At 51.7% G+C, this 24,271-nt stretch overlaps 1 protein-coding gene across 1 annotated transcript in view; it reads right to left on the bottom strand.

Annotated features, from left to right (window-relative positions):
* Positions 1-152: 152 nt before the first annotated feature.
* LOC128275373 (heparan-sulfate 6-O-sulfotransferase 1) overlaps positions 153-24,271 on the bottom strand; it is a 28,995-nt gene continuing 4,876 nt past the window's right edge. The window contains exons 3-5 of the mRNA XM_053013851.1: positions 15,370-15,703; positions 2,303-2,702; positions 153-291 (exon numbers count right to left, since the gene is read on the bottom strand). Of these exons, the coding sequence (XP_052869811.1) occupies positions 153-291; positions 2,303-2,702; positions 15,370-15,703 (873 nt within the window). The remainder of the gene's footprint in view (positions 292-2,302; positions 2,703-15,369; positions 15,704-24,271) is intronic.

Raw genomic sequence — 24,271 nt, 5'->3', positions numbered from 1 at the left:
CGGCGATGATTGATTGAGTTTTGATGATGAGCATCCTCCTGGGTGGTTGCCGCACTGCTCCGATTGGTGTCCACGGTGGTCCAGGGAAGCTTTGCCGCCGTTGGGGCCACCGGCACGCCCCCGCCGGGAGCACGGCCCCGCGGAGGCCGGTATCAGTGGTGCTCGTTGCTGGGCATATCGTCGATGTTGCTGTCCCAGTTGAACTCCGTCACCCCGTTCCGCACGCCCAGGTTGCCCAAGTGCGCGAACCGCACCTCGAAGTCGTTATCTTTGGCTTTGAGCCGTTCGAATCTGTCCGCCGCGGAGAGATACAGAGAGAGAAAGAGAGTGACATTAGCATGGAATCGTTGGATAAAATCCTGCCCCCCATTTGGCAATAGGCAACCGTCACGGTAGGGGCGCGCAGCATTAAGCTCTTTATTATGTCGGGCAATTTAAATTTAATTTTGGACATTCAAACCCGCGGGGCTTAATGGCCAGCCGGTCGGTAATTTTGATATCACCCATGTTTCATGTCTAAATTTTCCAATTCCGGACGGTACACGACGGTTGTGCCGTTTATTGGCTTCTTTCGGGTCGCGTTTCGTTTGTAAAATTAAACAAACAGCACGGAGAGGCTGGTTTGGAGTGGCCAGTGGCCAAACGCAAATCACAGTTAACCTAATAAAGGATACAAAACCTACGACCCCGGCGGGCCCCAGGTCCAGTTCGCGGTGGCATAAACTGCATGGGTCGCCCCAACAACTTAATGACCACTCCACAACGACACAACACATACACCTCCTCGTTTAGCACCCGGGGGTTTAACTTTAATGGGCCTAATCGGCGGTTTACCCTCCGAGCGGCCCACAATCATAAAGCCGCGTGTCCCCGAAGGAGCGGCTCGTAAAATGGGGAATAAGCAACTTAACACGCCGGGACCGTCAAGCTCATCGACGCATCGAACCGATGCGACACGGCAAGCCGGCACGGCCGACGGCCGACGTGTCCCCGCCGCCGTGTGGGCACGACGACCGTCAGGCGCAGTCATAATTCGCCACATTTATTGCGCCAATCGTGTGGCCACGCGATCCTGACACGGCCTTCACAGCCGACACCAGCCGAGACGGCCGAGAGTGTGTGGTAAGTAGCGATAAAAGAACATTTCCGCCGGGAACCCGCGATTCGGCCCGCTTATTGCCACCTGTCACGCCCGGCTGTCGGGTGCCGGGAAGAACTATTCCGGGTCTTCGGCGCGAGTGTCTTTCGCACGCGGAATGATTTACAAGCCGGCCTTCGTCGTCCGGCGAAGCTGATTGCGAAGGCTTTTAGTAACGGATACATAACCATAACCTCACCGGAGGGGGGGCAGGCCCCTGAACGGGGTAAACGAGCGCCGTCGCCGTCTTCGTTCCAAGTCGAAAAAAGGTCATCCATCTTCCGCCCGGTGAAGGATGCTCCTGACACATGCATGTAACGGATAGACCCAGACTGCCGCCGCCCGAAAAGATAACCTATCAACGGTGGTGGTCCCGTTGCAAGGGCGATTTCTCACTTTCCAAGACTCAACACAGGCGGCGCCGGCGGCCCAAACTAAAAGAAGCCGTAAAATTGGCACGCGAACCAGGGCCCAGAGCGCGAGGATTGCATGTCTGGGCGGTGTTAGACGCGGCAGGCAACAGCATTTTCTTCACTTTTGGCCGTGGGGCCGTCCTTCGCTGCTCTGCTCCACGTGCCTCCCCGAGAGCGGTGTGGCCAGTTTCAATTAATAACCTCGAAGTGACCTCGCTCGGCGCAGCCGGATTGCAGCCGTGGAGGGCGCGCTCCGGAAGCGATACAAAGTGCTAAGCGAAACCGAGTCGGGTGTCTCGGGACGCGCGCGATGTAGCGATTAATTTTGCAGCCCGCCCAGAACGAGCCCCAATCTCGGCATCTGCAGCAAACAACGAAACGTGGGCGATGGCACGCGAGGTCCTTCGGTTGAGCACCCCGATAGCATACACCACCGGAAGTAGCCACTTGCCACCGTGTAGTGTGTGCAGATAGTAGAGTACTGGGCTTTGATTTGGCCGACCAGTACGGACGTGTGTGGATCCGCAGCTGGAGCTCACGTGCAACGAAGGCTCGCCGAGCGGTGTTTGAGGTTGCAAATGGAAAACACTGAAGAATGACTCTGCCATGGACTTTTAACTTATCGTCCACCAATTATTAGTTCAAGCTGGTTCCGACTGCCGCAGCTTTAGAGGTCTAGTATAAAGTTCAAGCCGAGACGTGCTCCGACTCCGTTGCCGATGGAACCCGTGGGACTTGGTCGTACTAGTACCTTTGGAACATTAGCTTCTTCGCGAACGCGTACAGCTCGATGTCGAGCGCGTTCAGCTGGTCGATGTGGGCCCGCTGGGCCGTCGTCAGGCTGTTCATCGTCACCGTCGACACGGTCGTGTTGTGCTGCTCGAACGGTATCGCGAACCGCAGGTTGAACGTTTCCTCGAAGATGTACTGCGAGATCTTCTGGTACTCGGTCAGCCCGAAGTACGACATGGCCGCCAGGTTGCGCTTGGCGCTCGCCAGCATGATCCGGTCCCGCTCGGCCGCCGGCATGTACGTTTTGTTGTAGCACCCGACCAGCGCCAGGTCGGCCAGCATGCGCGTCTGCCGGTTGGCGGCCAGGTTGCTCTCGCACCGGGCAAACTCATCGAGCGCCACGCCGTTCCAGTTAGCACCTGCAGCAGAGGAGAAACATCGGAAAATATTAGATTTCGAAAAACACGCAGACAAGACACACTGAATGCAGCTGAAGCAGAGGAGCACCGGGAACACTTGACACCCGGAGAGCCGTGTAAATAACCACTTTCCCCAAAAACGCATCCCGGACTCGGAGGACAAAGATTTTAAGGCTGCCGACGAGCGCATTCGTGCCGAGGTCCTTCTCGTTTAGTTCACACGTCGTCTTGTGTAAATATATGCGCGTCTCGTTGTTGACGTCTTGGCGTTGGCGTTTTCTCACGAAAGCTCATAAAGGGCGAGATCCAACATAGTATCCGGCAAATGTTTGATCAGCAGAGCGCGTTCGGTTGGTTGCGCTCGGGATCGTGACAATCACGGACCCGTTGTTCTCACGATCCGCGGACGATGTGTATCGCTCAATTACCAGAAGAGATTGGAAATGTTGCGTAAATACCAAAATGCTTTCTTTCTTGAGAGCAGCCCCTCTTAAAACTCCTCTCATCCGCCAGTCATCGTGGTGATGGTTACGGCACGAATCGGACTTCCCTCTTGCTGCTGGTGCACTTCATCAGCCCTCACAGGCTTCTCTACGGGACAAGTATTTCAATTTGCACAAATTAATGCTGATTCGATTCAATTACACGCCGCCGATCGGTCGCCGTTTGTGGACACCACGCGTGCTTGTGACTTCAAATCAAATCACCACCTTCAGCCAGGCGTTCTCCGGACCGGGCAGAGGCCGCCAGGTCGGCCGGAGCAAGTTTTGTCGCCATCCGCCAGAGCCGTCTTATCATCGTCGCGCGGCGGAAATTAATGATCGAAAATATCAATTTATTATCCGTTCCGGCCTTCCATTCCACGGTGGGGCTTCGTTCCGGCCTTGGACGCTCCGTCGCTCATCGATTGAACTGAACAAACACAAGTTTAATGAGCTTCCGCCAAATCGGGGTGACCGGGTCGGGCCAAAGCCGGAGTGATTTTGTAACGCAAACGTGCGCGCGCGTAAAACAACAACATTAATGTTTTGATTTGATTTGACTCGCTTGACGGTTGTTGTTGGGTAAGGTTTTACGTCGGGGCCACGACTTCGCACTTCGTGATTTACAGAAGCTTCACTGAATAAGGGGGGTCCAAAATTTGGATCGAACTTGTATTCCCCAGAACACACAGACACTAAAGGATGATGGCAACTCTTTGTGAAGATGGTTAATAATAATTTTCGAATTCATTGCAAATGTTTTGGTTCGCGAACTTCAAAAATAATTTAAAAAGTATTATGTACCATGTAGTAATGTTTATTGCAGAAGATTTAAGTGTTGATCGGCAGGAAGAATATTCCGATTTTCTGCAAACAATCAGTCACTAGGACTAGTCATTACGATCATCAATTCAACAGGCTGAATGCTGTACCATACACGAATGCAATGTAAAACTTAATAAGTAATGTATGAAGGGCAAGTTGAGCAGCAAATCGAGTAGAACTTGAGCTCAACAAAGTGTGAAGAATTTAATCGCATCCGTAGTTCTGTCACCTTGATCCACAGACCACAGGCATTAACTTTTATTACAATTTCAGATAGTAGACGTCCAGACGGGCAAACGGCCGAGTGTTTTGACGACATCGTCAACGGGGGCATCACTGCATTATCACCGCCGGGTGCATCACCCAGCTGCCGGCCGACATCAAATCAATCAAATCACGAGTAATTGCGGTCTTCTCGAGCGGACGAGTACCGATCCGGCCAACTCCGAAGCCTCTAGACGCCGTAGCGCCCAGGCGTGTTTATGGTAAGATGTTTGCGTGGCAGCAGACAGCGTAAACACAATAAATATTGATTGCACCCGCCGATTGCTCAGGAATTGCGCTGTGACCGACCCGGTCCCCGCGACGCCGCGACACGTCATCATCCTCGTCCTCGACACGATCGTTCTCCGCGCGGAACGGCCAAAGAGGACGCGATTAATCTTAATGGCCACACATCTTCCAGTGACGGACGATTCTTCGCAGGTCGATTACAACCGAAGGAAGGGGCGGGTTGGGGCGGGTTCGAAAAACAGGTCCTCAAGAACACGAGCGACAGGACTTCAACGAGAACCGTGTTCGATGCCTGAACCTCGCCTGAAGCGCCCTCTGGCTGGGTTTGTCAGGTTCATTCTACATTTTCATGTTCTGCTCTGTCGAACCCCTCCACAGTCGAGTCGGGTTCCCTATCGGGACCGGTAATGTCGAGGTAATCGAGCCGGCTTCGGGTCGCTGTGAAACGACAGTGAAACGAATGTTGCGCGTGCTCCAATTTCAAGGGTCGAGAGATGTTTCGTATGCAAATTTACAATCACTCGTATTACTGTGTGCTCACTGCGGGCGGTAGGTACCATCAAGCGATATCAGGCATCTCTCCAAGCAAATGAAGACCCCTCTTCGGTGCCTTACGACCCAATCCCAAGACAACGGAGAGACTGCGCGCGTGGCCGCGTCTTTGGGGTTCGTTACTTTCTTTCTGCTTCCTGTGGAAAACCTAGTACCGTCTCCCGGGGGGTCTGAAACAATCTTTGACCTCCACGCGGCACGGTCGGTCGGTCGGTCGGTGGATGGGTGGTGTCATTTGAGCTTGTCTAGCGCTCCTCTGACAAAGCGCAGCGCGGCAACCAAAAACAATTAATGCTGCCGTTCCAAGCCAGCGAGCGGGCGGTGAATCCCTTTTTGGTTTCGGGTGCCACTACAAGACACGCCGGAAAAGTCTCGCCTCTTCGCCGCCATGGGAAAGACGGCCATGCTGACGACCCAGGGGGTGTTCCGATGTTGCAAAAATGTGTAGCCGCCGCGCTGAGCAATAACGCGAACGCGAAACATGAGCAGGAAATGAAAATTATACCCAAGTTTTGCTTCTCCGCAGGACCTTTCTTTGCAGCACGGCACCGCAGACTCCCTGAATCGTGCGGTTCCTCCCCCGCCAACAGCGTAACGAAGCCAATCGCTTGCTAGCGGCCAACAACAGTGCACAAAGTATTCAGTAAAACAGACTGAAGCACTCACCTCTGTGCTGTTCAAAGCTCCGGCGAGGTTCGCAAAAGGACTCGACCCCGGGAAAGCGGAGACGGCCGCGGGAGTGAAAGCGAATATCAACATCACTTGCATCGATCATCGTAAAAGCGTCGCAGTTGAAGCCGAAAGAAAAGCAGTTCATTGCAATGAGCGATAAGACAAACTTTTGTTTTTGTTTTCTTTCATTTACTTTACTTTACGTGCACGATGCAAAATTTATGCTCCAAAGTATGCTCGACCATAAAAAGAAGGACTTCCGGTTCCGAAACTAAACCACCGGGACGGGACGGAGCGGGGAGTGTGGCGGGCGAAAAAGAAAGAAACTCTCGTCAAATACAAATAATTTCCTTCCAGTGAAAAGCAAGCAGCCACAGCCATTCTGGCGGCGGCGGACTGGCTCGGAAAAATGGAAATGAATTTTCCCGAGCGAACAAAAACCCACTGCTCCACTTTCCTCCACCCCCCGGATGGTGAAGGATTTTCCGGGAAACAAATTTGGAACCGTATTGTAATATTGCGAACTTCAACCTCATCGAAACGTGACGCTCGTCGGGCACACACAAGTGCCTCTGTGAGTGGAAAAGTTGACAGATTTTGCACGAACATTACAGAACACACTTTTGCCGTCGTCGTCGTCGGCGGTGGCGGTGGCGGCGGCCAACGAAAAGCAGCAGCAAAGCCCAATTTCCGTTCCGGGCGGACGGGCAGCAGAGCGCCTTCCAAAAGAGAGTCGTCCCGAGACATGCCATAGCCACCAACACCGGGGAAAGAAAGAAAAGCCGACGAAGCCGGAACAGACCCACCGAAACAGACCGGAGACCCGGGGGCCCGGTACACCACAAATCGGCGCATACCCAGACGGACCAGAGAGACGGCGACCGGCGCTCAACTCGCATTATGCTTTCCCGTGGAAAGAAAAGTGTGGAAATCCAGTGACGTTGCACGATTATTTTCTTATGCAAATAGATGCATGTTGGGGAAGATTAAAAACTTCCAAACATGAATTATTCATTTTCCATTCTCTCGCTCCGATGGGAGTGTTGGGCGCGTGTTTGGGCCACCAACAAACGCACGCGCGCACGCACGCACGTTGAGAGTCTTGAGGTTTTGTGACAAACACCCAACGCTGGGCGCGCTTCTTCATCATTTGGCCGTCCGTGGGAAAATTCCAACATTTCCGCACCGCCAACAACGCCGCCGGGTTGGGAAATTCAAATCGGTTTTCCAAACCAAAGCCGCGAAGGACCCCAACGCCAGTGTTTCGATGGAGCTGGCTGGCTGATCCCGGCCCGGCCTCTTCATCATCTCGAAGGCGAATATGTAAAATTTAAATAAGATCGTTTTATGCGTTCCGGAAGAGTTTGCAAATTTTCTTGGTTTGGTTTAAACACGCGTGGCGAAAAGGATGATTTATGATGGTTACCCGTAAATGTATTACGATAGGAGATACTCGTCGTCGAGAGTCGTGCTGAAATCGCAGGATGTTATCGGGCGCGTGGAGAGCCACAGCACGCCACGCGTCCTCCTTTGGGGTAACTTTTTGCAATTAAAAATAATGAGCAGGGCGCGCACGGTGGCGCAGCTGCTCCCGTGGCTGTTGTTATCCGCCAATCGTTTCCGCCGGGCGGAAAATGCGGATGGTTTACGGAAACAACAAAGAAAATGGAGAAGAGGTCCCAAGGAGGGCATATTCTCCATATTTTCGCTCAGATTTGAAGAAAGGCGAGTTATGCTTATTGGCGAAGGGAGCAGACTTTCCCGGCCAAGGACTCGGTGCCCTCGTTCTGCCAAAGGATATGAACGAAGTGAGTTTAGAGCGGTGCGAAGAGCTCTCCCGAGCATCAAACTAAAAACTATTTCTGTAAATTGAGGTCCGATCCTACAATAGAAGCAAAACTATTAGGTTGAGGAAAAAGAAATTGTTTTCTCGGTAGATGGTTGTAGTGTTCGATACCACGGAAAGTATCGATCAAACAATTTCTAGTTTATTAGGCTCGTTGTCAAGGTGTCTAAATGTTAGTACTGAAAAAAAATCTGATGTTTTGTATATTCCATTCCTTTGCGAGTTAGAAGGTGGAAATGGGTAATGGGTCACATACGATAATATTGTTCGAAGAAGATCGTGGTCATAGCGTGGTCAAGCAGATCAAACGATGGTTTATTATGAGTGGCATCCGTATGGCCAAATACTTAACTTAGATTTCCACTGTCAACAATTGGACCGTTTGAAAGCCACTCGAGAAGATTGTGAAAATCGATAACTAGACTTTTTCGCTAATAAGAGGGGCATTGTGACGTTACCTTTAAAGTGGCAACACATTTTATAACAAAACGGTGCATATTTGAGCCACTTCGGGCATGCCGAAACAACTTAAATAATGTTTCGAATTTCATGCAAAAATAATATTTTTCTTTTTTCAACCAAATATAAATTTTTCATATCGTTTTTAGGCGATAATGAATAATGCGAAGTTACAGTTTCATTGTATCCATCAAAGCATTTCAATGAAATATTATCTTCAATGAAACAGAACGAAATGAGAGAGTGAAAAAACACAAATCTGGCCGCACATGTGTGCCCTGGTTACTCCTGCGCCGTGACAATAAAAGGTCCCAAGGGCTGAGCAGGGCTCGTGGGCTACATTTGGATCGCGTCGCAATCGATCAGCTAAAACTAAATTAAAATCACGTTACATTATAAAATCCCCGGCCACTCTAGTGAACTCACTTCATTTGCCGGCCCATTTCGGGCTTCATTAAATATTGATAATGACCCCGCGATAATTAGATTCAAATTAATATCACAGTTCCACAGGTAAGAGGGGCCAAGTCAATTCTGGTCCACGGACACGATGATTGGTTGTCTGGGAATAATCCAATAGAATATGCTTCAAGCAACCCTCTCTCCTCGAAAGCCATTCGCCTGCACCCTTCGCTGACCCAGTAAAGACCACCGGGCTCCGGACACAGAGTGGGACGCCATCAGGGTCGGGGACGCACCCGGACGGTCCATTGCCGACAATTGGAAATTCAAATCAGTGCCACTTACAGAGAAAATATTTCCATCGCGTGCATCTTTTCGCGCTGTTCGCCGCCTCCACTTGAAAAATCTATCCAATTGTGGCGGCGCGGCCGCTGGCCAGAATGGCTGGCAATCCTTCTTCGCGAGTGCCACGGGATAGTGGTCCATGCATGGAAAACTCATTTTCCACTATCGCTTCCGGCGCGAGAGGTCCCAACAAACACCTCGTTCCGTTCCAGGACGGGGAAGCCGAGAAAATATATATATTTAATGCCCGGACAGATAAGCAAACAAAGGCGCTTCGGAGCGGCTACGTCGTGGCTCCGTCCACCAAACAGTGATAGCATAGCGGTTCCATTTGCACATGCAAATGTGGTTCAAGCTTTTGGTTCCCAAACCCAATTTTTCCACCCAAACCTTGGTCCCCGAGCGAGCAAGCGAACGAGCGTGCGGGCACCAAATGGCATTTGGACACTTGGCAGCGACCCTAAATTAAAGCCGCGAAAGGATAAAATATGTCCTGCGCTGTAAATAGTGCAGCAGTGCTACCGGTGTCCCGCGGTGCATAAAGGCACGCGGTACCGGAAAATCATGATTTTCCGCAACATTTCTGTGGTCGGTCGGTCGTTCGGTGGCCCTCCCTGGTGGGTCTCATCTTCCGCAAATCCGCATGATCCTTGATGGTTGGGGATTTATATTATCGAAAATAAACTCCACTTTCCGGTGCGCATCATCATCGCACCCAATCTCTCCAAACTTTGCGTCCAATTTTTGGATCCACTGGAATTATTTCATTCGAGTGCCCTTCCGCTGGTACCTGCACTGGGGAAGCCTGGCGCCATCCACCGCAGAGCTTGCGCCAGCACCGCGAGGAGGACGAGGAACCCAAAATTGAGGGATTGAATTTTCATCGATTTCCTCTCAAGCTTCGATTGTGGTATTTCAGAGTTCCGAAACCGGGCCCATTGTTCGGACGAGGTTGCCGGTTGCCGAACATAAAAGAAACGGAAGCACCATAAAACCGACGCGATTGGCGGTCATCACCCAGCGGCGCACACAGAAGCGCGGTGGCGGCTGCGTCTTAAGACAAGATTTGCTTTGACTCGTCCCTTTTTCTTTTTCTGCTCGGTTTGGCTTATTTTGCGAACCTCTCCTCCGCTCAATCGATTGGATTTGTGCAAATCAAGAAGCGGAGAAATCGGTGGGAACGCCACCGAAACCAAAAGGTATTATATGGCAGCGTCAGGAGGAGCATAAAATATGGTACGAGGGTGAGCGAAGGTAAAAAAAATCAAGGATAACAAAAAAATTATGGTAAATTTATTCCTTTCCGGGGGCCGCGGCCACGAGAGGCGATGTAACGGTACACGCACACACACACACACAGCCCGCAGCCAGAAATGTCCTTCCGAGAACGGGGACTCGGCGCGGTGCATGCCAACGAACGACCGATGCAATCATCGGAATGGATCCGATCTCGACGGAAGGCATCACTTAACCCAGCGACGAGGGCTGTCCCTTGTGGCCCGATCCCGTCAAGTCCCGTTCCCGTTCTCGAACAACAGAGGGACGGAGTTCGAATCGAAGTCACGCGGCCCTCGCTCCGTAGGCTTGGGCTTTGCCCATTTTGCGTTGCGTTGCGGATCCGACGTGTATCCTTTTTTTTTCTTACACCGTTCGACCAACAAGATCTACGACCCCCGGGGTCGTGGTGGGCCCAAGCACCCGCTGGCACATAAATCTCACATATGCTACGCGCCACTTTCTCAGAAGCGATCGCTCTAACCTTTGGAGAAAGTCTCGGTTGAGAAATTGGAGAGAAAAAACAAACCGTAAATGTATCGACCTGCCCACACACCAAGGCCAGGGATCGAACATTCGATACCCGACTTCCGGAAGCGGATCCAAAGAGCTCTGGCAGCTTAGCGCCAGGATTACACCGGGGCTGACTTTCTGCCCATCGCACGCGGTCCAGGGAAGTCCGTCCGCACCGCAGCCCACGGCAAACTAAATCGTTTAATGGCACTGTGGCGAGTGATTCGTTTTTGCCGGGGCTTCTGAAACCCACCGGAAGCACCCCGGAAACAAGGCCTCCGCCCCGGGTGGGTGGATTATAACCAGCGAAACGAATAAAATGAATTCGATGTTTTTTTGTTTGTTCCCCATCCGGGTTTCGGAGGAGCCCGACAACGGAATGTGTCTTTCCAGTTTCATTTGCATTCATCCACTTCGATGGGTTTTGGTTTTGTTTTACTTTCTACATTGCTACATTTGAGTGCCTTCGGTCCAATAGAATTCGCTTCTTCGGACCATCATCATTACTACCGCACAACAATTCGGTCGTCGTCGTCGCCGACGAGGTTGTCGAAAATAAAGCTCTGCGCGGGAGCTTCCACAACATTTTGTGCCTTATTTGGTGCTGGTTTACCCACCGAACCGAATTGTTGGGTTTTATTGGAGTTTTCCTGTTTCCGGTTGGCCAGCCAACGGCGGCACACCGACGGTCCGAGAGGGAATTGAAAAGGGACGAAAAAACGGACCCCAAACACTCCATCAGTCGACTCCCGTCAACTCACCAGCTAGCGGGGGGTTCCGTCCGTTCGTCCGTCCGTCCGGCCGGTTGTTGCTGGCCTGAAACCGATGACTTTGGGAGACATTAAATGGATTGCCCGTTTCCGGTATTAATTCCGGACGCTTGGGCGCAAATGGGCCCCCAAAGCCGAACCCCAGGCCGACCAGGCCACACGGTCCGCGTTGAACGCAAATTCGTCCGACGTCGGACGGATGTTTCACAGAGAGGAGCGTGGTTGTCCTTTTTTCGGCATGAAGAAGCACAAGCATAGATTCTAGGGGGGGCCTCACAATACGGTTGATCTCTCCCACCGGGCGCTGCACCCCTCCGATAGCTTCTTTGTGCGAAAGCGTGCCCACCGTGACCACACATTCGGATTCGGAGCCGGATGGTGACAACCGGGAGAGAGAGCGTGCAGGATTTCATAAAAAATCCACCGCCGAAAAGCTTGCGAATGTGGAACTACACGCAAGATTAGGAATGGAACCCAAATGTCGGTGGTCCGAAAAACCAACACAAAAGGAGGCAAGTCCCCGTCCGTCAGCCAATGCTTAACGGGACGGAAGCCCCATATCCTTGGACGAGACGACGAAGGTCGGCCATCGCTTTAAGGTAGTGAAAATTCAAATGATTTCATCCCATTTACAAATACCAAGCTTTTTGTATAAAGGTTTAAGGTTTCTTTAAGGTTCCAGGCGGACACAGTACAGGATTCCATACCCAAAGCTTGAATTACCAATGCTTCAAACGCTGCTTTGAGATACATCTTTGTAGGAAAGGTCTACAAAAATAAAATAAAATTAACATACCAAACAACACACAGAAAAGGCCCATCCATCAGAAAGGATAATAATCTTTTCATGTTGCATTTAATTCCGTTCATAAATAAATTAATTCCACAATCCGGGGGGGCTTCGTCGAACGTCGATTTGCTCTTACATAAATTGGCCTCTGCATGTTTTGTGTTTCATTTTGAAACAAACGCTGCGATCGATGTAACGCCATTTGTAAAAAACCGATTAAAACTTTAGCAAATAAAATAAGAACCAATTACACCCAGCACGAATCGCTGGCGCCGGCTTTTGTTCTTCATTCTCAGCTTCACCTGCGTTGGATGCAAATTGATAGTACGGGTGGGTGGGTTGGTTGTGTGGCAGCGAGGTTAGTAGTGTGTGTTTCTGTATTTTTGTGTGTTCTCTGAAATCAATAAATTTCCACCGACCGAGCGCTTTTCTTCGCTGTTTTCCGTCGACCGTGGTGCACCCGTCGTAGCAACAACATCGAGCCAAAAGCAATAAAAGCACCCCAAACACAATGAGGAAAATCGTTGCCCGCCGTTTTAGTTCTACTTTTTTCCTATGTTACGCGATACACCAGCGCCGAGAGAGTGAAAGAATACCAGGTCTAGGTCGGGATGGCGCGCCCCAGTTATTGGGGCGTCGGAAAATAGGCTCTCCTGCCTTGCGCTGCCCGCCATTATTGGCTTCGAAGGGGGCCCAACCTCCCGAAGGTTGAGCTTTATTATGCCGCAGAGCAAACAAAAAAAAGCAGTGAACTCTACAGAACCAATATGCCTTAATCGCGAACGGGTGGCGTGGCAGGGATATCGCATCCACGCTTGTAAGCCGCAACTCTTTCTCTGGGCCCCACGGAGTGTAATTCAGTCCCTCCGGTCTCTGGAAGGTAGGCAGGCTGCCAGGACTCTACCCATAAAACGTTCATTGATTATGATGAAGGAATACCATTTTATGCTCCAATTCCTACAGCCTTCCGAAAGGATGCATACTGTAGTGGTGCCAAAGCCAGTACACAGCAGCATGGGAAACCTTGCCGGAATAGGAAGTAAACGGAGTTTTTTATAGTTTAATAAGATATGCCAAATTAAATTAGTGCTCAGCCAATAAAACGCTCACAAACGATCATTTTCGCAGCAAAAGTGCAAAAGTGCAAAGGGCTGAAGTCATCACGATGAATGAAGCAAACAGTCACACAAAACATGACAATTAATTGGTCTCGGTCAGAGGTCAAAGCTCAAAAGAACGGGACACAAAAAATTAAATCTATTTCAATAAAGGACCCACCCCCCCACACCAATATTGTCCCCATATTGCTTTGGCCCCGCGATCAATTGGCAACCCTTTTCAATGTGCGTAATTAGTGGATCGTTTGCCAGCCAGCTGCACGATAATGAATCGGAACGAGTTGAAACAAATGAAACTGATTCACACCGAACCGAACCGATGTCCCATCGCCATTGATGTTGCTACTGCTGCTGCCACTTTTCGCCATTTGATGTCGAGATCAAACTACGCGAATCACACAGCACACGGTGGTGGTGGCGTGGGTAATCGAAAATCTGGCACGAAACGAACCGCTCTTTCAAGTTTGCACAGCTCTGTGGCGCATAAAACTAGCTATGCTTCGATTCGACTTTGTTGCAATCGCGAGTGCCAATTGAGGTTCGATTAACAGCACCGCCGCATGGCGCCCTCGCAAGCAATTCCGGTTTTTTTTGCTTTTATGTTGTGTCAATTAATTGGATGCGATTCCGGTGCCGCGGCCAACGATTGAGGAAGTCGGAAAAACTTAGTTTTCTGTTCCCAAAAGTAAACCCTTTAGCGATCCAATCCCTTTCGGTTGGTATGGGCGCATAACGCAAACATTCTAAAAATATTTTGCACCCAACACAAGCCATTATACAAATTAGAAATCGACATTCTAACCATACGCACACGGCCGTGTGGGGAACGCCGTGTTGATGTTTCCGGTCAGCATTGTTGGTTAACCGGGTTGGCCAACAGATGAATACTTTATTTGTGGCTCATCAGTTTGAAAACTTGATCACCCTCTCTGAAGCCGTGAAGTGTCCGATTTTTTTGGCTGTCAATCCATCCCCGAGCCCACCGCTATTCGTATTCCACTGGCGCTGTTGCTGCTGCTGCTGCTGCTGCTGGTGTAATATGCAAATTGGGGAACAGCACCGAAACGGGTATCTAAAATGCAACACATGCACTCAGCGCCACCACCGTTCGGATGCCAAATGGAGGACCAACTAACTGCGCCACTGCACTGTTTGCCATTTTTGGGCTCCCCCCCGAAGAACCCATCCTGAAGTCCACCCGTACGATCCCGGTACTATCGCGACATGACATTTTGACAGGATGTGAATACTAATTACGAAACTACGGTGGTGATGTTTCCACCAGAAGCCACCAGAAAATGCAGTTCGTTTGGACGGGCCACGGGTAGCTCCGTAACGACCAATGCTTTAAGGATCAAACCACATTTACTTCGAGCCGCGCTCATTTTAAAGCGCTTCATCTTTGAGATAATGAGTTTCGAAAATAAATCGAATAAATTGTAAGAAGCCCCGGAGATCCCTGTCAATTGTTGGTTCTCGGTATGTATGCTTTATGAACACGTCGCCCCGCGCATTCATCTGTTCGTTCTACCGGCGTTTTGTGCGTCCTTTCTTCGGTCATCCGGCAAACGTTTGCATAAAATTTTGCCCGATGGAGCACGTCCCACCATCGGTGGTCACGTGCGGCGATGATGCGCGCAACAAATGGTTACTTCCCATTAGTAAGCACAGCATTAAAACGCTGTCAGCGGCGACCGGCCAATGATGAGACAACCGTGTGCCGTGCCGTGGCGCGGTCATCATCACCCGGCCAGCTTTGGTGGATTTCAATTTTGGGTTAAAACTGATTCTTTATGCTCTCTTACTCGCTCGCCCGCCGAGACAGACCCGTTGAGAGACACTGTATTCAATGCGCGTTGCCTAATTACCATTCGAAACACGAAACCCGGACCGGTCTCGTCCGAACGACGAGACGCAGGAGAGCCACGGAATGTCCTTGGGGCTGGGACAATCACGGAGAGCGGCGTCCTTTCACAGCACCAGCAAAAGAGTGTGGTTATAAAAAGAAGGCGAAACATCTTTCGGAACTCGGCCGCTTTTTTGGAGAAGGTCACACAGACAGTCTGTAAAAGGACACTCCGCCCCAGCGGAATGCGCGTACTTACCGTCGTAGCAAGGTGGCAGCTCGTCGGCCGTTGCCTGCCGTCCCAGGCACCAGTGGCGCGCATTCTTCCACGTGGCGCCACGCTGCACGTGCCGGAACTCGGACAGGTAGCGGGCGATCGGTGCCCGCAGGAGCGTAATGTAGAAGTAGCGCCGCTTCGCCGTCTCGCCCTCGTTCTTGTCGAGCTCCTGGTCGACGCACCCGGTCAGCTCCGTCCAGTCTGCGTGCAGCCCGCACTTCCAGCCGGTGGAGTAGCGCGAGAACAGCCAGTTCTCGTTACGGTGCGGCCGGAAGCAGTAGCAGCGTTTCTTCTTACGCTGACAGGTGCAAGGCCTCTGTGGAAGGCAAGATGGGAGGGACAGTGAGAACGCCTTGTTATGAGATTTAGCCCAGCCGGCGCTACGATCTTAGGAGAGTTCCCACTAAAAAAGCTGGCAGAAGGAAGTTCTAATCTTGATCAAAAAGTGTATATTGTTTATTTTGTGGAAAGAACAACACGGTTTACGTGTCACAACGCTAACGTAGATCTCAGACACGGCATACATGCTACAAAGAGCCAGGTAAAATAAATGAGCCACAGTATACAAACAGGAAACTTGGATGTTTGGGAAGCATCTGAACAAATACACCGAACACCGAAGTAGCCATCACGACACACCACCACGGAGGCCAAATCTTCTTCATCCCAAACGTCGTCGGAATGTCGTACGTTCGTGCAGTAAATCTGTTATCTCAGCACGCCATGCACTGCCGCGACTCTGGCGAAGGAGAAGCTGCTGCATGTGACGCAAGCGAGCACCAAACCATGGCCTACCCTTTTTTTCGTCGTCGTCTCCGTGCGCCGTTTGGGCTTCAATTGAGCTTGGCCGCAAGTGCGAATACCACCGCGGAGTTTAGGGTAAAAATAGCGACGACGGCGAACCACGTCGTCGTCGTCGTTGCGTGGACCGAAGATCCGACGCGCGCGAAGTTTATTTACATTGGGTGGAGCGGAGAAAGGAGTGGGACCGGGGAGGGCGCCGGCGCGGCCGAACAGCCGTCGGTCGGACGGACGGCCTGGCCTGGCCTGGTTGGGGGTTAAGTTTATTTAAATTCATTCATCTCTCCGTGTTTGGGTGAGGTTCCTCCATTTCTACTGCATGGCGCGCGGTCCCGGGCCTGCGATCTCCCAGATCTTCCGCTGTTCCGCCGTTGGCTGAGGCATTTCTGAATTAACAATAAGTGCATAATTTCATTGCTTTATTGTCCGGTCCGACGGCTAGAGAAGTTGAAGATGTTTACGATAGTGCGCCGCGCTCTTTGCCAGGGACCCCGCGACGACAACGACGACGATGCTTCCGAGAGGAGCCCTGTCCCGAAAAGCGAACACATCGAACGCGTATTTATGACCCAACGTCGTCGTCGTCGCCGTCCGGGGAATGATGCATATGATTGGAAAATTACGAGATTTCTCCGAGGTGCACCTCGGAGGAGCGCCTCGAGCCAAGAGTTCGTACTTGGAGGGCGGCCGGAAACATTTGTTTACAATGCTTATTGCTTTATTGTTCTCGCCTGAAACAACAAGTGAAGCAAAACGCGGCCGACCACCGAAGGGTAAGAGACGTAATGGGAACCTTCTTGCTACAAAAAAGGAAGCGACGTTTGAATGCTCTCGGAACTCTCTTCCAGCAGTGATTCCGGGGCCGAGACAATCGATTCGATTACTGTTCCGAATCCGAATCAACAGCATCATTTGTTCCGTTCGAGCTGCATGGAATCGTATAACAGCAGGTCCGTTACAAGTCCTCAACCGGCCTGTCATCATGTCACACGGCCACATTCAACAGCATCGCGCCCCACGCCAGAACGCGTCTTGCAGTGGACCAATCGTAAATATGCCATCGCTACCAACCGCTGGGGGCCATCATTTGGTGTGTGTGCGGCGTTTGCGATCGGTTTACTGTTCAGCTCGACGATCGCCGTGTGGGTCAACGGTTCGTAGCATACGCCGTGCAGCTGTGGCTGGAACCTCAGTGTCGCGACTCCCGACCACACGCCCCAAGAGCTTCCCGCAGATGATGCGCGCGTGTATTAATATTCCAGCGGAGAGACGTACATTAAAAATGACAACATCCGTTTGCAGCCCCGGCGTAGCATATGATACACCCGTCGTCGGTCCCGCGTGCGTGCGTCCGTGTAGATCATCGCAGACGAGTATGTTTGAAACCAGCCCGGTGGCAGCCCTGGCGGTCTGACGGTATGACGAATGAACTAACCTCCGCGTCGGTCGGTGCTTTATCGAAAGGTGAATCTCAAATCCCGGCTCATCAGATATGTGGTTCGCCTTTCTTCGAGCAAACAGCCTCCGGGGCAGGGGCCGTTTGAGTTCTGCAAACACTGCCATCTGCCGTAGGCCTCGAGAGAGAGTGAGAGAGAGCGTCAGATGAGATCCGACGGGATGGGAGATTTGGGGTGTGATAAGGAAGAATTCCAAGACCTCATCATCAAACCGGTGCAGCGAGACTAGTTTAGAGATCCCGGTGCCGGTTCCAATGACACACACAAACACTCAACGAAATGGTCCCCAGGAAACAAGGTTTACCGAAAGAATGTTGGCGGCCGCCCCTGAGCGTCAACGAACGGTGAAAAGTTTAGAAATTTTGCCCCTGCTGCCAGTAAGCAGATACTGTCAAACTTAAGTCATTATCGCTGAGCATTTACAGCACCGCCCGGACCAAAACCGAATACCGTTTGTTTTGTGAAATCCAAAAACACGCTAAACGAGCCGGCCGTCGGAGAAAGACATTACATCACCCAACTGGGGGGAACCGGAGGCTGGATGAACCTGGTGCTGATCCCATGCCGTGTTTTCAAAAATAGACCCAACAATGATGAGGAACTCCGCGGACTACAATTCTTGCCTCGTGTGGCGCGAATGACATCCTAGAGCGCAACGCAGAGTGTAAATTGCGAACCACTGGACCAGAACAGGCCTCAGGACTTCGGCAGAAAAAAAGGCTCATATCAGCACTCTGCAGCCCTAGGACCAGCAGTAGGTGGTCCGTGGCAACAAATATTGAACGTTGCAGTGTGATTTTAACCGACACAAAGCATAGGTCTGAAGCGGCTCTCTCTGTGCCAGGAGCCGGCACAGAAATCAATTAACAAGTTATGAAAACTGATCCAAATTGGAACAACGGTGACCGCTGAGACCTTCCGTGACCTGGGCCCTGGGCAGGTGATGTGCGCCGTTTTGACAGAGACAGAGCAGCACCTTCCAACTCAACGCAACGCCGAACACCCCTGCTGGACGTGGGGCGATGCGATATTGCAAAAAATGCGAACCCCTTGCCATCATTTTTTATTGTTCTACTGTTCAAACGCTCGCTGGGCCGGCCTATTCCGTTCATAATCGCATTAAATTTTCCCTCCGGAAAAGCCGGCTTACCGACAGAGGTTCCGATGACGGGGCGTGGAACGGGGTGGGGACCTCCACCAGCATCGTATCGCAGCACCGAAGTGACCTCTCGGAAACACTTTCGGGAGCACCATCACGGTGCCACGGGTCCGATGCGGTGCACCAGGAAATGGTGCCGGAAATGTAGAAATCGCGTCAGACCAGATGACACAGACAGACATAAAATTCGCTGCACAGCCCTGCCAGCCAGCCATATGATGTCCGTCAAAACATGCACACCGAGTGACGGGTAACATCCGCTGGAACAAGGCACTTCAGGAACGCGAGTCATATGGCACGGATGACAGCGCGGGTCCCGATTGACCGTGGGGGCATTAACGAAGGATTTAATATGTTCACGCAAACTTCGGCGGCGCGCACATGCTGCGACTAATCAATTTCGCGACCGCGGGAGTAGACGCTACCATCGACACTGGATCGGTTGTCGCACCGGCCAAATTATGGCCACTCCCCGCCAAAGGAAGTGCAACGAAACGTGACGCTGCAGGTCGCTGTCGCGGTTGCGAAAAACGATCGATGCAAAGTCGCGACGTTGCGATTTTTATTGGCAGCTGCGGCGGCGGCACCTCGACGCCACGTCCAGGTCCGCACTACGGGACCGTCGGGCCCATTCATGAGTGGTGCTGCAGGATTCGAGGCACCATTCAAAAGTACCCGCTGCTGGAGGATCGTAACCGAAAATAATTCCCAACAAAAACCGAGGGAATAGGCACTTGAAGCGCCCGACGTTTATGTTCCCGCAAACGGCGCAATGTTTTTCTATGCACGCAGCATATTCGACGGACGCGACGACGGCGATGAGGGTGGCGTCATTTTTTTGTGGTTTTTGTCATCACCACAGAACTCGATCGTGAATCCGGCAACCGGCGTGTGTAAGGTAGATTTTTTTCCTCCTAGCTCAGCACAGGGAGCGTTTGGAAGCACTTTTGAGGTTTAGTGTCCACCGGCCCAAAAAGGGAGCCACCCCACCACATTCACTTGCCTGAATGCGCGGGGTTTCAATCTTTTCGCCCGGTTTTTTCTTCCCAAACTTTCCGCTCCCAACACGGGTTTTTCACTTACGGCTTTTCCCGGAACATTTTTCACTCTCGGGGCTCGGGAAAAGGTTTTTTCTCCCCACTTTTGATATACCCAAATCAACGGTGCACGGCGGTGTGAAAAACGTAAACAGTGAGGCTCGGCGTGGCGAGAAAAAAAACAGGTTCTTAATGCTCTTCGATTCTCTCCCGGCGAGTGCGGCCGGCGGCGGCCGGTACTTGTTGCTGGTTTCACTGGAGCGGTGAAAATGAAATGGTGGCGTGAACAGTGTGTGTGTGGGAGGAAAGTTAGCATCGAACGGAGAAAACAAAAAACAATCACTATCCCGAACCGCCATCGGGAACGATCCGCGAGGGGGGCGCCGAGAATATTTCAACCTCAAAACCGGCTGGCAACTAACAATTGAATAATGTTTTATGATCAATATGGGACGCGACACGTCGTTGTGTTTGTCGGGATACTGTTGGCCTCCTCCAGGGGGGGGCTCTCCAACCGGCAACCGGCTCTTATTTATCGTGCAGTGTGTGTAACAGATGCCCGTATGGATTCCTTACTTCACGGGCAACGGAAGGAGCCCGGGTAGCATTGGGATGACATTGCAATTACTTTTCGAAATGGATTGACGTTTTCATAACTTCGCAAGATGCTGTCGAAGTTTTGTAATATATTTTTGTTTCTTATGGCCATGGTGTTCTGTTTATTTGTAGTTGTTTTAGTCTGCATCCACAAGCTCTTGGAACAAGCATTTGCTATATTCGAGTGCACTCTTAGCCGTTCGAGATTCGGGAATGAAATAAAGAATTCAATAAGATATCTGAAAAAGTATGAGAAGGTAGCGCAAGCTCGGACTGGTCTACTATGACTTCAACGTTGGGCGGAATTCCTTCAATCATTGAAATATTTCACATTCAATCCTATTGAAAGATCACTTTTCACCATACAAAGTAGCTAACAGTCAGATTGATGTAAAACCACCAAAAACCCCCACAACAAGTGGGAAAAATGCTGATGCTGTTGATGTGGCCAGATCTTGCCAATCTTTTTCTTTGCAATAAAATGACTTTCTCCGACCAACCACCGAGCACGTCTACAGAAGCGACTGCCACGAGCACATTCTAATACGCCCGCTGTGATGATCAAACGAAGCACATAATTTACGTTCCCTTGCGCGCCCCACGCGCCCCACCCACAAAACACGCCTCGCCCCCCCCCCCCGGTGCTTTCAAACAGTGGGATTAAAATTACGTTACCAACGTCAAATCCAGCTTATAAATTATGGCGCCCTAAACCCGGTTCGAACACTTTTTCAGACGCGGCCCCAAACCCGTGCGCCGCGTAATTATTTCGGAAGCCGCCTAGCCGCCCAAATGATTCGCGTCGCGCCCCCGGACAGTTTCCAGTCAAATTTAACGACAACACGACGGGTAAAAACCGGGTCGGCTGTGCTGGGCAGTAATTTTAAAATACCAAACAATAACTATTTTTCATTCTAATGGCCAATCTTGCCCCCCGGGTTGCCGCACACCAGGGTTGCCTCGTCGCTCCCGCTGGCTGGCGCTGGCACTTGTGGATTAATCCGTGAAAAATGTTTCCATCTCCAACAGTCCTCGGCGGTGGGGCCTAAATCCAGGGCGAGGAAATACGGAAATTTTCACCCACCGACCCGGGGTCAGGGGCGCATATTTTCGGCTGAAGACACTTAATTTGTTGTTTTTTTGTTTTGTTTGTTGTCCTCCTAATTTCGGCGCGAGCTTAGAACGCGGCCTCGCGAAAACGTTCGGCGGGCGGTGCCACGTTTTTGGCACGATAATTATGGCCCTTTTTGGGGGGGGGGCATTTGTTTTTCGTATACCAAAGAAACCACCGATCGGGTTGAAACATATGGCAGCGAGCGCCTACCAATCTGGGTCTGTGTAAGAACGATTAGCTTACGACGTTCGTAAGAAGGTGTTAATTCGGCCGCCCTGGTCCCGTGGGTTTCGGGGTTTAATTAACAGTAACGTATTCAGTGCAGGTCCGCCGACCAACGATATCGACGACCTGACGCGGGTCCCTGCCTTCCACGCCGTCGCGCGCGATCAAATTACGAAACGGAAATGGTGGCGCCCTCCATCAACCGAATCCAGCAACAACAACAACAGGTTGGCGCCGGGAACCAGCGTGTGTGTGTGTGCAGAGATTACTGAAGAGGAAGTCACCGGCGGGGCCCACCCCGTTTCCGGTAGCCGCGCGGCCCATAAAAAAACACCCCGCGGTCAATCCTTCGATTCCCGCGTGGGTTTCGTAATGGCGGCCAAAAATAGGGTCTGCCTTCCAACAAACCAACAAACCCCCTCGTCCGTGGCCGCCATTTTACTTTCGTAAGCCGCTACCCGGGATCCCGGAGAGAGCGCGTCGGTCGCGGTCGGCGCTTACCCCAAATTTTCGATCCAAATCGAAATCAGGAGGCGGCCGACAGGAAATGTGTAAACGAAAATCAAAACAAAGACTCGATCGAACCGACGGCCGCCGCCCCGCATTACTAGCCAACACCCAAAACACCCCCCCAAGGTGGGGCCGGAGGTCTTTAGCACCTGTTTAGCACCCCACCCTCCTCTCTGCTTGGCCTGGTCGGACCGTCGGTCTGTCTGGGGATTACGAGAAGCAGCCACAGGTTTCGTGGACCGCTCGCAGGCACCTTCCTCCTGCCTCCCTGTGTTCTGTTCTGGGGACGACGTCATAAAAATAGATTTTCGGCCGTTTCCTGATTTAAATGTCACCAGCGTGAATCGAAGGCGATGGGAACGTGTGTGTGTGTGCGTAAGCCGTCGGATATGTTACACCGATCCGATCCGAACGGTGTAGGTCTTCTGGTTGGGTCGGCCGGCCGGGTGATTTGACTTCCACCACATTGCACGCCTTCAAAGAGGCTTATGGCCATATGGAGCAAGACTTTGTGTGGCGATGGCTGGCGCTCGGCGTTTCTAAATATAAGTTACAATAATCCCACAGCACCGAGAGAGGTGTAACTAATCTGGACAAGTTGCAAAACTAGAAAAAAAGGGCCAAGAAAAGGGCTCCCGCGGGAGTTTCGAACACCCTTCGCTGGGTCTACGGAGCTCGTCTGTGAAACAGAAAATCCCATAAGCACCCCCTGAGGCCTGACCTCACTCCGCTCACGGATGCCCTTTTACGACGGGGACGCACATTACCGTTGCCGGCGTGTCAGGCGAAGGTCGCGAAGGCGAACACCTCACAGCTCCTCCACCGAGGCCGCCGTCGAAGTAAATCCTCCCGAACATTGACCGGGCACGTCTCATCGATGGAGACCACCCCATTGTGACCAACTTTTGTCACCGTGAACCGTGACAAGACAGCGACATCTTTGTCTCTGTGGTCGACATCACCGCGCGGCCCCGATATCGCCTTTTGGTAATGTATCGTGTGCCGAAAACAACGGAACGCGCCCCATAAAGAACATAACTTGCGTGGCACGGTGCGGCGCGACGCGGCGCGGCGCGGCACAGTCCTGGATGGATGCGTTCGACCTCTTCACGGTCGGTTAGCTGCGGGCTCCCATCATCTCCTACGGGCCGAAGTCGGTCGTAGGGTTGGGGGATCAACGCATCGCCGACTGCCGACTATCTGCCTACGTTCTGGCCCGGCTCGGTCCTTTTTTTGGTCACGAGCCGACGCGAATAATGAATGAAGGCCCATTTTGCTGTGGGTGCAGCGCGCGGTGGCGAAATTGCTTCAATGGGCATTTTTGTGTTTTTTTCCGGAGCCGACAGCCGTTGAGTCAGCGATTCTGTGGGCCAGACACTGCGTGGCCCAGACACCAGACCAGTTATGGGAGATGGTTTCAATTTGGTTTCGAGCGTTGGTCCGAGCCTTCTCGCACCCGAGACATTATTTACCGGCAACTCCAAACGACTCCTTCAGCAAGTTGGCAAATTTGATAGAGTTGATGAGCGGGCACCGTGCGCTTTATTAAGTTAAGTGCTCGGTGGGGAGGGGTCACTTTCAGGAGCGTGATTCGCGGTGTGAACACTGAACAATAATACGGCCTCCGCAAGGGGTCAACGAGTCCTGGGGAACGATCAATGGTCGTAAAGACGGGTCGAACTGGTGACGTAGCAAGGACTAGATTCGAAAGTGTCGGAAGTGCAACTCTTCTACCGGTTCCAGGAAACCTATCACCACGCCTCGTCCTCCGTCAGATCCGGCAGGCACATCAAAACCAAACAGATCATTCATTCACACCCAGAACAAATAAACGAACCCTCCTCCGGAAGGAACGGAACAGTGCATCGGGCTCGAGCCGTTAGTTACTTCCAGCAATTCCGGTATCCGGCTGGGCTGGCTGACTGTGCTTCGACACATACCGGACACATCGGGAGCACTTGCAGCATACAACCAGCCCAAGCAT

This window comes from Anopheles cruzii, chromosome 3 (assembly GCF_943734635.1).
Source record: "Anopheles cruzii chromosome 3, idAnoCruzAS_RS32_06, whole genome shotgun sequence".
NCBI classification, from domain to species: Eukaryota; Metazoa; Arthropoda; class Insecta; order Diptera; family Culicidae; genus Anopheles; species Anopheles cruzii.
Note: the sequence above shows the minus strand (reverse complement) of the source record. Positions and strands in the feature narration are given on the sequence as shown.